This window comes from Schistocerca cancellata, unplaced genomic scaffold, assembly GCF_023864275.1.
Source record: "Schistocerca cancellata isolate TAMUIC-IGC-003103 unplaced genomic scaffold, iqSchCanc2.1 HiC_scaffold_1150, whole genome shotgun sequence".
NCBI classification, from domain to species: Eukaryota; Metazoa; Arthropoda; class Insecta; order Orthoptera; family Acrididae; genus Schistocerca; species Schistocerca cancellata.
This window is the reverse complement of record NW_026047149.1, coordinates 2,153,060-2,166,237: the sequence shown is the minus strand read 5'-3', so window position 1 is coordinate 2,166,237 and position 13,178 is coordinate 2,153,060. Positions and strand designations below refer to the sequence as shown.

General features: G+C 59.2%; 1 protein-coding gene across 1 annotated transcript; it reads right to left on the bottom strand.

The window, feature by feature from the left end:
* Positions 1-627: 627 nt before the first annotated feature.
* On the bottom strand, positions 628-3,528 carry LOC126159958 (ice-structuring glycoprotein-like). The gene is made up of 3 exons (XM_049916765.1): positions 2,236-3,528; positions 933-2,156; positions 628-879 (listed from the first exon to the last, which is right to left on the bottom strand). The coding sequence occupies exons 1-3, from the start codon at positions 3,526-3,528 to the stop codon at positions 628-630; spliced, it is 2,769 nt and encodes a 922-aa protein (XP_049772722.1).
* Between the last annotated feature and the right edge of the window lie 9,650 nt (positions 3,529-13,178).

Sequence of the window (13,178 nt, the reverse complement as noted above, 5' to 3'; positions counted from 1 at the left end):
GCTACTTCCGCGAGCTGTGCTGCCTTTGCAAGCTGTTCTGCCTTGACACAGTGTGTAGCCTTCGCAAGGTTTGCAGCCTATGCTAGGTTTTCTGCTTCTACTTTCAGAGGATGTGCTACCTTCACAAAATGTGCTGGCTTCCCAAGGAGTGCTGCTTCACAAGAAATGCTGCATTAGCTAGGTGTGCTGCCTTCACAATGTGTGCTGCCTTTACAAGATTACCTTGCAGAAGCTGCATATCCGGTGAAGGCAGTCAACCTATCGAAAGTAGCAAACCCTGCGAAGGTAGCACACCATGCAAATGAAGAAGACCATGTGAAGAAATAAGACACTGCAAAGGCAGTACATATTGTGAAGGAGGACCGACTTGTGAAGGCAGCGCACCTTGTGAAGTCAGTACACTGTATAAATGCAGCACACAGTGTGAAGGCAGCACACATTGTGAAGAAGCCGGCCGAGGTGGCCGAGAGGTTTTAGGCGCTTCAGTCCGGACCTGTGCAAGTGCTATGAACGCCGGTTCGAATCATGCCTCGGGCATGGATGTGTGTAATGTCCTTAGGTTAGTAAGGTTTCAGTAGTTCGAAGTTCTAGGGGACTGATGATCTCAGATGTTAAGTCCCATAGTGCTCAGAGACAATTGCACCACATTGCGAAGACAGCACTCTGTGCCAAGGCTGCACTCCCTGCGAAGGCAGCACTCTGTGCGAACGCTGCACTCCGTGCGAAAGCAGCACTCTGTGCGAAGGCTGCACTCCGTGCGATGGCTGCACTCCTTGCTAAGGCTGCACTCTGTGCGAAGGCTGCACTCTGTGTGAAGGCAGCACTCTGTGCGAAGGCAGCACTATGTGCAAAGGCAGCACTCTGTGTGAAAGCAGCACTCTGTGCGCAGGCAGCACACTGTGCGAAGGCTGCACTCTGTGCGAAGGCTGTACTCTGTGCGAAGGCAGCACTCCGTGCGAAGGCAGCACTCCGTGCGAAGGCTGCACTCCTTGCGAAGGCTGCACTCCTTGCGAAGGCTGCACTCCTTGCGAAGGCTGCACTCCTTGCGAAGGCAGCACTCTGAGCGAAGGCTGCACTCCTTGCGAAGGCAGCACTCTGTGCGAAGGCAGCACTCTGTGCGAAGGCAGCACTCTGTGCGAAAGCTGCACTCTGTGCGAAGGCAGCACTCCATGCGAAGGCTGCACTCCGTGCGAAGGCTGCACTCCTTGCGAAGGCTGCACTCCTTGGAAGGGTGCACTCTGTGCGAAGGCTGCACTCCTTGCGAAGGCAGCACTCTGTGCGAAGGCTGCAATCCTTGCGAAGGCAGCACTCCCTGCGAAGGCAGCACTTCGTGCAAAGGCAGGACTCCTTGCGAAGGCTGCACTCATTGCGAAGGCAGCACTCCTTGCGAAGACAGCACTCTGTGCAAAGGCTGCACTCTGTGCGAAGGTTGCACTCCTTGAGAAGGCAGCACTCTGTGCAAAGGCTGCACTCCATGCAAAAGCAGCACTCTGTGCGAAGGCTGCACTCCGTGCGATGGCTGCACTCCTTGCGAAGGCTGCACTCTGTGCGAAGGCTGCACTCTGTGTGAAGGCTGCACTCTGTGTAAAGGCAGCACTCTGTGCGAAGGCAGCACTATGTGCGAAGGCAGCACTCTGTGCGAAGGCAGCACTATGTGCGAAGGCAGCACTCTGTGCGAAGGCAGCACTCTGTGCGAATTCTGCACTCTGTGCGAAGGCTGCACTCTGTGCGAAGGCTGTACTCTGTGCGAAGGCTGCACTCCGTGCGAAGGCTGCACTCCGTGCGAAGGCTGCACTCCGTGCGGAGGCTGCACTCCGTGCGAAGGCTGCACTCTGTGGGAAGGCTGCACTCCTTGCGAAGGCAGCACTCCCTGCAAAGGCAGCACTTCGTGCGAAGGCAGGACTCTTTGCGAAGGCTGCACTCCTTGCGAAGGCAGCACTCTGTGCGAAGGCTGCACTCTGTGTGAAGGCTGCACAACTTGCGAAGGCTGCACTACTTGCGAAGGCTGCACTAGATGCGAAGGCTGCACTCCGTGCGAAGGCTGCACTCCGTGCAAAGGATGCACTCCTTGCGAAGGCAGCACTCCTTGCGAAGGCAGCACTAATTGCGAAGGCTGCACTCCTTGCGAAGGCAGCACTCCTTGCGAAGGCTGCACTCTGTGCGAAGGCTGCAACTCCTTGCGAAAGCTGCACTCTGTGCGAAGGCTGCACTCCGTGCGAAAGCTTCACTCCTTGCGAAGGCAGCAATCTGTGCGAAGGCAGCACTCTGTGTGAAGGCAGCACTCTGTGCGAAGGCTGCACTCCGTGCAAAGGCAGCACTCCGTGTGAAGGCTGCACTCCGTGCGAAGGCAGCACTCCGTGCGAAGGCAGCACTCCTTGCGAAGGCAGCACTCTGTGCGAAGGCTGCACTCTGTGCAAAGGCTGCACTCTGTGCAAAGGCTGCACTCTGTGCAAAGGCTGCACTCTGTGCGAAGGCTGCACTCCTTGCGAAGGCAGCACTCTGTGCGAACACTGCACTCTGTTTGAATGCAGATTTCTGTGCAAAGGCTGCACTCTGTGCGAAGGCTGCACTCTGTGCGAAGGTTGCACCCTGTGCGAAGGCAGCACTCTGTGCGAAGTCGATACTCTGTGTGAAGGCAGCACTCTGGGCAAAGGCAGCACACTGTGCAAAGGCAGCACTCTGTGCGAATTGTGCACTCTGTGTGTAGGCAGCACTCTGTGCAAAGGCAGCACTCCGTACGAAGGCAGCACTCTGTCCGAAGGCTGCACTCTGTGCAAAAGCTGCACTCCTTGCGAAGGCAGCACTCTGTGCGAAGGGAGCACTCTGTGCGAAGCCTGCACTACGTGCGACGGCTGCACTCCTTGCGAAGGCAGCACTGTGTGCGAAGGCTGCACTCTGTGCCAAGGTTGCACTCCTTGCGAAGGCAGCACTCTGTGTGAAGGCTGCACTATGTGCGAGAGCAGCACTCTGTGCGAAGTCTGCACTCCGTGCGATGGCTGCACTCCTTGCGAAGGCTGCACTCTGTGGGAAGGCTGCACTCTGTGTGAAGGCAGCACTATGTGCGAAGGCACCACTCTGTGCGAAAGCAGCACTCTGTGCGAAGGCAGCACTCTGTGCGAAGGCTACACTCTGTGCGAAGGCTGCACTCTGTGCGAAGGCTGCACTCCGTGCGAAGGCAGCACTCCGTGCGAAGGCTGCACTCCGTGCGAAGGCGGCACTCCGTGCGAAGGCAGCACACTGTGTGAAGGCTGCACTCCTTGTGAAGGCAGCACTCTGTGCAAAGACTGCACTCCGTGCGAAGGCAGCACCCTGTGCGAAGGCAGCACTCTGTGCGAAGGCTGCACTCTGTGTGATGGCTGCACACTGTGCGATGACTGCACTCCTTGCGAAGGTTGCACTCCTTGTGAAGGCGCTCTCTGTGCGAAGGCTGCACTCTGTGCGAAGGCTACACTTTGTGCGATTGCTGCACTCCTTGCGAAGGCAGCACTCCTTGCGAAGACTGCACTCTGTGCGACGGCAGCACTCCATGGGAAGGCAGCACTCTGTTTGAATGCAGCATTCTGTGCAAAGGCTCCACTCTGTGCAAAGGCTGCACTCTGTGCGAAGGCTACACCCTGTGCGAAGGCAGCACGCTGTGCGAAGTCGGCACTCTGTGCGAAGGCAGAACTCTGTGCAAAGGCAGCACTCTGTGCTAAGGCAGCACTCTGTGCGAATTGTTCACTATGTGCGTAGGCAGCACTCTATGCAAAGGCAGCACTCCGTGCGAAGGCAGCACTCTGTGCGAAGGCTGTACTCTGTGCGAAAGCTGCACTCCTTGCGAAGGCTGCACTCCGTGCGAAGGGAGCACTCTGTGCGAAGGCTGCACTCCGTGCGAAGGCTGCACTCCTTGCGAAGGCAGCTCTCTGTGCGAAGGCAGCACTCTGCGCAAAGGCTGCACTCCGTGCAAAGGCAGCAATTCGTGCAAAGGCTGCAATCTGTGCGACGGCTTCACTCCTTGCGAAGGCAGCAATCTGTGCGAAGGCAGCACTCTGCGCGAAGGCCGCACTCCTTGCGAAGGCAGCACTCATTGCGAAGGCAGCACTTCGTGCGAAAGCAGGACTCCTTGCGAAGGCTGCACTCCTTGCGAAGGCAGCACTCTGTGCGAAGGCTGCACACCGTGCGAAACCTGCACTCCGTGCGAAGGCTGCACCCCTTGCGAAGGCTGCACTCCTTGCGAAGGCTGCATTCCTTGCGAAGGCAGCACTCTGTGCGAAGTCAGCACCCCATGTGAAGGCTGCACTCCTTGCGAAAGCATCACTCTGTGTGAAGGGAGCACTCCGTGCGAAGGCAGCACTCTGTGCGAAGGCTGCACTCCGTGCGAAGGCATCACTCCGTGCGAAGGCTGCACTCCGTGCGACGGCTGCACTCGTTGCGAAGGCTGCACTCCATGCGTTGGCTGCACGCCTTGCGACGGCTGCACTCCATGCGACAGCTGCATGCCTTGTGACGGCTGCACTCTGTGCGAAGGCTGCACTCTGTGTGAAGGATGCACTCTTTGCGAAGGCAGCACTCTTTGCGAAGGCAGCACTCTTTGCGAAGGCAGCACTCTGTGCGAAGGCAGCACTCATTACGAAGGCAGCACTCTGTGCGAAAGCTGCACTCTGTGCGAAAGCTGCACTCCTTGCGAAGGCATTACTCTGTACGAAGGCTGCACTCTGTGTGAAGGCAGCACTCTGTGCGAAGGCAGCACTCTGTGAGAACTCTGCACTCTGTGCGAAGGCAGCACTCTGTGCGAAGGCAGCACTCCTTGCGAAGGCTGCACTCCTTGCGAAGGCTGCATTCCTTGCGAAGGCAGCACTCCTTGCGAAGGCTGCACTCCTTGCAAAGGCAGCACTCCGTGCGAAGGCTGCACTCCGTGCGAAGGCTGCACTCCGTGCGAAGGCTGCACTCCGTGCGAAGGCAGCACTCCTGGCGAAGGCTGCACTCTTTACGAAGGCAGCACTCCGTGCGAAGGCTGCACTCCCTGCGAAGGCTGCACCCCGTGCGAATGCTCTCTCCTTGCGAAGAGAGCATTCTGTGCAAAGGCTGCACTCCGTGTGATGGCTGCACTCCTTGCGAAGGCAGCACTCCTTGCGAAGTTTGCACTCTGTGCGAAGGCAGCACTCTCTGTTCAGTGTGCACTCAGTGCGAAGGGTGCACTCTGTGCGAAGTCAGCACTTCTTGCCAAGGCTGCACTCCTTGACAAGGCTGCTCTCTGTGTGAAGACTGCACTCCTTGCAAAGGCAGCACTCTGTGCGAAGGCTGCACTCCCTGCGAAGGCTGCACTCCGTGCGAAGGCAGCACTCCGTGCAAAGGCTGCACTCCTTGCGAAGGGAGCACTCCGGGCGAAGGCTGCACTCCGTGCGAAGGCTGCACTCCTTGCGACGGGAGCACTCTGTGCGAAGGCAGCACTCCTTGCGAAGGCTGCACTCCTTGCGAAGGCAGCACTCCTTGCGAAGGAAGCACTCTGTGCGAAGGCTGCACTCTGTACGAAGCCAGCTGTCTGTGCGAAGGAAGCACTCTGTGCGAAGGCAGCACTCTGCGCGAAGGTAGCACTCTGTGCGAAGGCAGCACTCTTTGCGAAGGCTGCACTCTGTGCGAAGGCAGCACTCCTTGCGAAGGCAGCACTTTGTGCGAAGGCAGCACTCCGTGCGAAGGTTGCACTCCTTGCGAAGGCAGCACTCTAGGCAAAGGCTGCACTCTGTGCGAAGGCAGCACTCTGTGCGAAGGCAGCACTCCTTGCGAAGGATTCACTCTGTGTGAAGGCAGCACTCTGTGCGAAGGCAGCACTCCTTGCGAAGGCTGCACTGCTTGCGAAGGCAGCACTCCTTGCAAAGGCAGCACTCCGTGTGATGGCTGCACTCCGTGCGAAGGTTGCACTCCTTGCGAAGGGAGCACTTTGTGCAAAGGCTGCACTCTGTGCGAAGGCAGCACTCTGTGCGAAGGCAGCACTCTGTGCGAAGGATGCACTCTGTGCGAAGACAGCACTCTGCGCGAAGACAGCACTCTGTGCGAAGACAGCACTCTGTGCGAAGACAGCACTCTGTGCGAAGGCTGCACTCTGTGCGAAGGCTGCACTCTATGCGAAGGCTGCACTCTATGCGAAGGCTGCACTCTGTGCGAAGTCAGCACTCCTTGCCAAGGCTGCACTCCTTGCCACGGCTGCACTCCTTGCCAAGGCTGCACTCCTTGCCAAGGCTGCACTCCGTGCGAAGAATGCACTCCTTGCGAAGGCAGCACTCTGTGCGAAGGCTGCACTCCCTGCGAAGGCTGCACTGCGTGCGAAGGCAGCAATCCGAGCAAAGGCTGCACTCCTTGCGAAGGCAGCACTCCGTGCGAAGGCTGCACTCCGTGCGTAGGCTGCACTCCTTGCGAAGGGAGCACTCTGTGCCAAGGCAGCACTCCTTGCGAAGGCTGCACTCCTTGCGAAGGCAGCACTCCTTGCGAAGGAAGCACTCCTTGCGAAGGAAGCACTCTGTGCGAAGGCTGCACTCTGTGCGAAGGCAGCTGTCTGTGCGAAGGAAGCACTCTGTGAGAAGGCAGCACTCTGCGCGAAGGCAGCACTCCTTGCGAAGGCAGCACTCTATGTGATGGCTGCACTCTGTGCGAAGGTTGCACTCCTTGCGAAGGGAGCACTCTGTGCGAAGGCTGCAGCCTGTGCGAAGGCAGCACTCTGTGTGAAGGCAGCACTCCTTGCGAAGGCTGCATTCCTTGCGAAGGCTGCATTCCTTGCGAAGGCAGCACTCTGTGCGAAGGCAGCACTCTGTGCGAAGGCAGCACTCTGTGCGAAGGCAGCACTCCATGCGAAGGCTGCACTCCGTGCGAAGGCTTCACGCCTTGCAAAGGGAGCACTTTGTGCGAAGGATGCACTCTGTGCGAAGCCAGCACTCTGTGCGAAGGCAGCACTCTCTGCGGAGGGTGCACTCTGTGCCAAGGGTGCACTCTGTGCGAAGGCAGCACTCTGTGCGAAGGTTGCACCCTGTGCGAAGGCAGCACTCTGTGCGAAGTCGATACTCTGTGTGAAGGCAGCACTCTGGGCAAAGGCAGCACACTGAGAAAAGGCAGCACTCTGTGCGAATTGTGCACTCTGTGTGTAGGCAGCACTCTGTGCAAAGGCAGCACTCCGTGCGAAGGCAGCACTCTGTCTGAAGGCTGCACTCTGTGCGAAAGCTGCACTCCTTGCGAAGGCAGCACTCTGTGCCAAGGGAGCGCTCTGTGCGAAGCCTGCACTACGTGCGACGGCTGCACTCCTTGCGAAGGCAGCACTGTGTGCGAAGGCTGCACTCTGTGCCAAGGTTGCACTCCTTGCGAAGGCAGCACTCTGTGTGAAGGCTGCACTATGTGCGAGAGCAGCACTCTGTGGGAAGGCTGCACTCCGTGCGATGGCTGCACTCCTTGCGAAGGCTGCACTCTGTGGGAAGGCTGCACTCTGTGTGAAGGCAGCACTCTGTGTGAAGGCAGCACTATGTGCGAAGGCACCACTCTGTGCGAAAGCAGCACTCTGTGCGAAGGCAGCACTCTGTGCGAAGGCTACACTCTGTGCGAAGGCTGCACTCTGTGCGAAGGCTGCACTCCGTGCGAAGGCAGCACTCCGTGCGAAGGCTGCACTCCGTGCGAAGGCGGCACTCCGTGCGAAGGCAGCACACTGTGTGAAGGCTGCACTCCTTGTGAAGGCAGCACTCTGTGCAAAGACTGCACTCCGTGCGAAGGCAGCACCCTGTGCGAAGGCAGCACTCTGTCCGAAGGCTGCACTCTGTGTGATGGCTGCACATTGTGCGATGACTGCACTCCTTGCGAAGGTTGCACTCCTCGTGAAGGCAGCTCTCTGTGCGAAGGCTGCACTCTGTGCGAAGGCTACACTCTGTGCGATTGCTGCACTCCTTGCGAAGGCAGCACTCTGTGCGAAGACTGCACTCTGTGCGACGGCAGCACTCCATGGGAAGGCAGCACTCTGTTTGAATGCAGCATTCTGTGCAAAGGCTGCACTCTGTGCAAAGGCTGCACTCTGTGCGAAGGCTGCACCCTGTGCGAAGGCAGCACGCTGTTCGAAGTCGGCACTCCGTGCAAAGGCAGCACTCTGTGCGAAGGCTGTACTCTGTGCGAAAGCTGCACTCCTTGCGAAGGCTGCACTCCGTGCGAAGGGAGCACTCTGTGCGAAGGCTGCACTCCGTGCGAAGGCTGCACTCCTTGCGAAGGCAGCTCTCTGTGCGAAGGCAGCACTCTGCGCAAAGGCTGCACTCCGTGCAAAGGCAGCAATTCGTGCAAAGGCTGCAATCTGTGCGATGGCTGCACTCCTTGCGAAGGCAGCAATCTGTGCGAAGGCAGCATTCTGCGCGAAGGCCGCACTCCTTGCGAAGGCAGCACTCCCTGCGAAGGCAGCACTTCGTGCGAAAGCAGGACTCCTTGCGAAGGCTGCACTCCTTGCGAAGGCAGCACTCTGTGCGAAGGCTGCACACCGTGCGAAACCTGCACTCCGTGCGAAGGCTGCACCCCTTGCGAAGGCTGCACTCCTTGCGAAGGCTGCACTCCTTGTGAAGGCAGCACTCTGTGCGAAGGCAGCACCCCATGTGAAGGCTGCACTCCTTGCGAAAGCAGCACTCTGTGTGAAGGGAGCACTCCGTGCGAAGGCAGCACTCTGTGCGAAGGATGCACTCCGTGCGAAGGCATCACTCCGTGCGAAGGCTGCCCTCCGTGCGACGGCTGCACTCGTTGCGAAGGCTGCACTCCATGCGTTGGCTGCACGCCTTGCGACGGCTGCACTCCATGCGATGGCAGCACTCCGTGCGAAGGCTGCACTCTGTGCGAAGGCTGCACTCCGTGTGAAGGCTGCACTCCTTGCAAAGGGAGCACTCTGTGCGAAGGATGCACTCTGTGCGAAGCCAGCACTCTGTGCGAAGGCAGCACTCTCTGCGGAGTGTGCACTCTGTGCGAAACGTGCACTCTGTGCGAAGGCAGCACTCTGTGCGAAGGCAGCACTCTGTGCGAAGGCAGCACTCAGTGCGATGGCAGGACTCCTTGCGAAGGCTGCACTCCTTGCGATGGCAGCACTCCGTGCGAAGGCTGCACTCTGTGCGAAGGCTGCACTCCGTGTGAAGGCTGCACTCCTTGCAAAGGGAGCACTCTGTGCGAAGTATGCACTCTGTGCGAAGACAGCACTCTATGCGAAGACAGCACTCTGTGCGAAGACAGCACTCTGTGCGAAGACAGCACTCTGTGCGAAGACAGCACTCTGTGCGAAGGCTGCACTCTGTGCGAAGGCTGCACTCTATGCGAAGGCTGCACTCTGTGCGAAGTCAGCACTCCTTGCCAAGGCTGCACTCCTTGCCAAGGCTGCACTCTGTGCGAAGACTGCACTCCTTGCGAAGGCAGCACTCTGTGCGAAGGCTGCACTCCCTGCGAAGGCTGCACTGCGTGCGAAGGCAGCACTCCATGCAAAGGCTGCACTCCTTGCGAAGGCAGCACTCCGTGCGAAGGCTGCACTCCGTGCGTAGGCTGCACTCCTTGCGAAGAGAGCACTCTGTGCGAAGGCAGCACTCCTTGCGAAGGCTGCACTCCTTGCGAAGGCAGCACTCCTTGCGGAGGAAGCACTCTGTGCGAAGGCTGCACTCTGTGCGAAGGCAGCTGTCTGTGCGAAGGAAGCACTCTGTGAGAAGGGAGCACTCTGCGCGAAGGCAGCACTCCTTGCGAAGGCAGCACTCTGTGTGATGGCTGCACTCCGTGCGAAGGTTGCACTCCTTGCGAAGGGAGCACTCTGTGCGAAGGCTGCACCCTGTGCGAAGGCAGCACTCTGTGCGAAGGCAGCACTCCTTGCGAAGGCTGCATTCCTTGCGAAGGCAGCACTCTGTGCGAAGGCAGCTCTCTGTGCGAAGGCAGCACTCTGTGCGAAGGCAGCACTCCGTGCGAAGGCTGCACTCCGTGCGAAGGCTGCACGCCTTGCAAAGGGAGCACTCTGTGCGAAGGATGCACTCTGTGCGAAGCCAGCACTCTGTGCGAAGGCAGCACTCTCTGCGGAGGGTGCACTCTGTGCCAAGGGTGCACTCTGTGCGAAGGCAGCACTCTGTGCGAAGGCTGCACTCTGTGCGAAGGCTGCACTCTATGCGAAGGCTGCACTCTGTGCGAAGTCAGCACTCCTTGCCAAGGCTGCACTCCTTGCCAAGGCTGCACTCTATGCGAAGACTGCACTCCTTGCGAAGGCAACACTCTGTGCGAAGGCTGCGCTCCCTGCGAAGGCTGCACTGCGTGCGAAGGCAGCACTCCGTGCAAAGGCTGCACTCCTTGCGAAGGCAGCACTCCGTGCGAAGGCTGCACTCCGTGCGTAGGCTGCACTCCGTGCGAAGGGAGCACTCTGTGCGAAGGCAGCACTCCTTGCGAAGGCTGCACTCCTTGCGAAGGCAGCTCTCCTTGCTAAGGAAGCACTCTGTGCGAAGGCTGCACTCTGTGCGAAGGCAGCTGTCTGTGCGAAGGAAGCACTCTGTGAGAAGGCAGCACTCTGCGCGAAGGCAGCACTCTGAGCAAAGGCAGCACTCTTTGCGAAGGCTGCACTCTGTGCGAAGGCAGCACTCCTTGCGAAGGCAGCACTATGTTCGAAGGCTGCACTCTGTGCGAAGGCAGTACTCTGTGCGAAGGCAGCACCCCTTGCGAAGGCTGCACTTTGTGCGGAGGCAGCACTCTGTGGGAAGGCATCACTCCTTGCGAAGGTTGCACTCCTTGCGAAGGCAGCACTCTGTGCAAAGGCTGCACTCTGTGCGAAGGCAGAACTCTGTGCGAAGGCAGCACTCCTTGTGAAGGCAGCACTCTGTGCGAAGGGTGCACTCTGTGCGAAGGCAGCACCCTGTGCGAAGTCAGCACCCTGTGCGAAGGCAGCACCCTGTGCGGAGGCAGCACCCTGTGCGAATTCAGCACTCTGTAAGAAGGCAGCACTCTGTGCGAAGGGAGCAATCTGTCCCAAGGCAGCACTCTGTGCGAAGGCAGCACTCTGTGCGAAGGCAGCACTCCTTGCGAAGGTTGCACTCCTTGCGAAGGCAGCACTCCGTGCGAAGGCTGCACTCCTTACGAAGGGAGTTCTCCGTGCGAAGGCTGAACTCCGTGCAAAGGCTGCACTCCTTGCGAAGGCAGCACTCCGTGCAAAGGCTGACCTCCGTGCGAAGGCTGCACTCCTTGCGAAGGGAGCACTCTGTGCGAAGGCAGCACTCCTTGCGAAGGCAGCACTCCTTGCGAAGGCAGCACTCCTTGCGAAGGAAGCACTCTGTGCGAAGGCTGCACTCTGTGCGAAGCCAGCTGTCTGTGCGAAGGAAGCACTCTGTGCGAAGGCAGCACTCTGCGCGAAGGTAGCTCTCTGTGCGAAGGCAGCACTCTTTGCGAAGGCTGCACTCTGTGCGAAGGCAGCACTCCTTGCGAAGGCAGCACTCTGTGCTAATGCAGCACTCCGTGCGAAGGTTGCACTCCTTGCGAAGGCAGCACTCTGTGCAAAGGCTGCACTCTGTGCGAAGGCAGCACTCTGTGCGAAGGCAGCACTCCTTGCGAAGGCTTCACTCTGTGTGAAGGCAGCACTCTGTGCGAAGGCAGCACTCCTTGCGAAGGCTGCACTCCTTGCGAAGGCAGCACGCCTTGCGAAGGCAGCACTCCGTGTGATGGCTGCACTCCGTGCGAGGGTTGCACTCCTTGCGAAGGGAGCACTTTGTGCAAAGGCTGCACTCTGTGCGAAGGCAGCACTCTGTGCGAAGGCAGCACTCCTTGCGAAGGCTGCATTCCTTGCGAAGGCAGCACTCTGTGCGAAGGCAGCACTCTGTGCGAAGGCAGCACTCCGTGCGAAGGCAGCACTCCGTGCGAAGGCTGCACTCCGTGCGAAGGCTGCACTCCTTGCAAAGGGAGCACTCTGTGCGAAGGATGCACTCTGTGCGAAGCCAGCACAATGTGCGAAGGCAGCACTCTCTGCGGCGGGTGCACTCTGTGCGAAACGTGCACTCTGTGCGAAGGCAGCACTCTGTGCGAAGGCAGCACTCTGTGCGAAGGCAGCACTCAGTGCGATGGCAGGACTCCTTGCGAAGGCTGCACTCCTTGCGATGGCAGCACTCCGTGCGAAGGCTGCACTCTGTGCGAAGGCTGCACTCCGTGCGAAGGCTGCACTCCTTGCAAAGGGAGCACTCTGTGCGAAGGATGCACTCTGTGCGAAGACAGCACTCTGTGCGAAGACAGCACTCTGTGCGAAGACAGCACTCTGTGCGAAGGCTGCACTCTGTGCGAAGGCTGCACTCTATGCGAAGGCTGCACTCTGTGCGAAGTCAGCACTCCTTGCCAAGGCTGCACTCCTTGCCAAGGCTGCACTCTGTGCGAAGACTGCACTCCTTGCGAAGGCAGCACTCTGTGCGAAGGCTGCACTCCCTGCGAAGGCTGCACTGCGTGCAAAGGCAGCACTCCGTGCAAAGGCTGCACTCCTTGCGAAGGCAGCACTCCGTGCGAAGGCTGCACTCCGTGCGTAGGCTGCACTCCTTGCGAAGGGAGCACTCTGTGCGAAGGATGCACTCTGTGCGAAGCCAGCACAATGTGCGAAGGCAGCACTCTCTGCGGAGGGTGCACTCTGTGCGAAACGTGCACTCTGTGCGAAGGCAGCACTCTGTGCGAAGGCAGCACTCTGTGCGAAGGCAGCACTCAGTGCGATGGCAGGACTCCTTGCGAAGGGTGCACTCCTTGCGATGGCAGCACTCCGTGCGAAGGCTGCACTCTGTGCGAAGGCTGCACTCCGTGCGAAGGCTGCACTCCTTGCAAAGGGAGCACTCTGTGCGAAGGATGCACTCTGTGCGAAGACAGCACTCTCTGCGAAGACAGCACTCTGTGCGAAGACAGCACTCTGTGCGAAGACAGCACTCTGTGCGAAGACAGCACTCTGTGCGAAGGCTGCACTCTGTGCGAAGGCTGCACCCTGTGCGAAGGCAGCACTCTGTGCGAAGGCAGCACTCCTTGCGAAGGCTGCAATCCTTGCGAAGGCAGCACTCTGTGCGAAGGCAGCACTCTGTGCGAAGGCAGCACTCTGTGCGAAGGCAGCACTCCGTGCGAAGGCTGCACTCCATGCGAAGGCTGCACTCCTTGCAAAGGGAGCACTCTGTGCGAAGGATGCACTCTGTGCGAAGCCAGCACTCTGTGCGAAGGCAGCACTCTCTGCG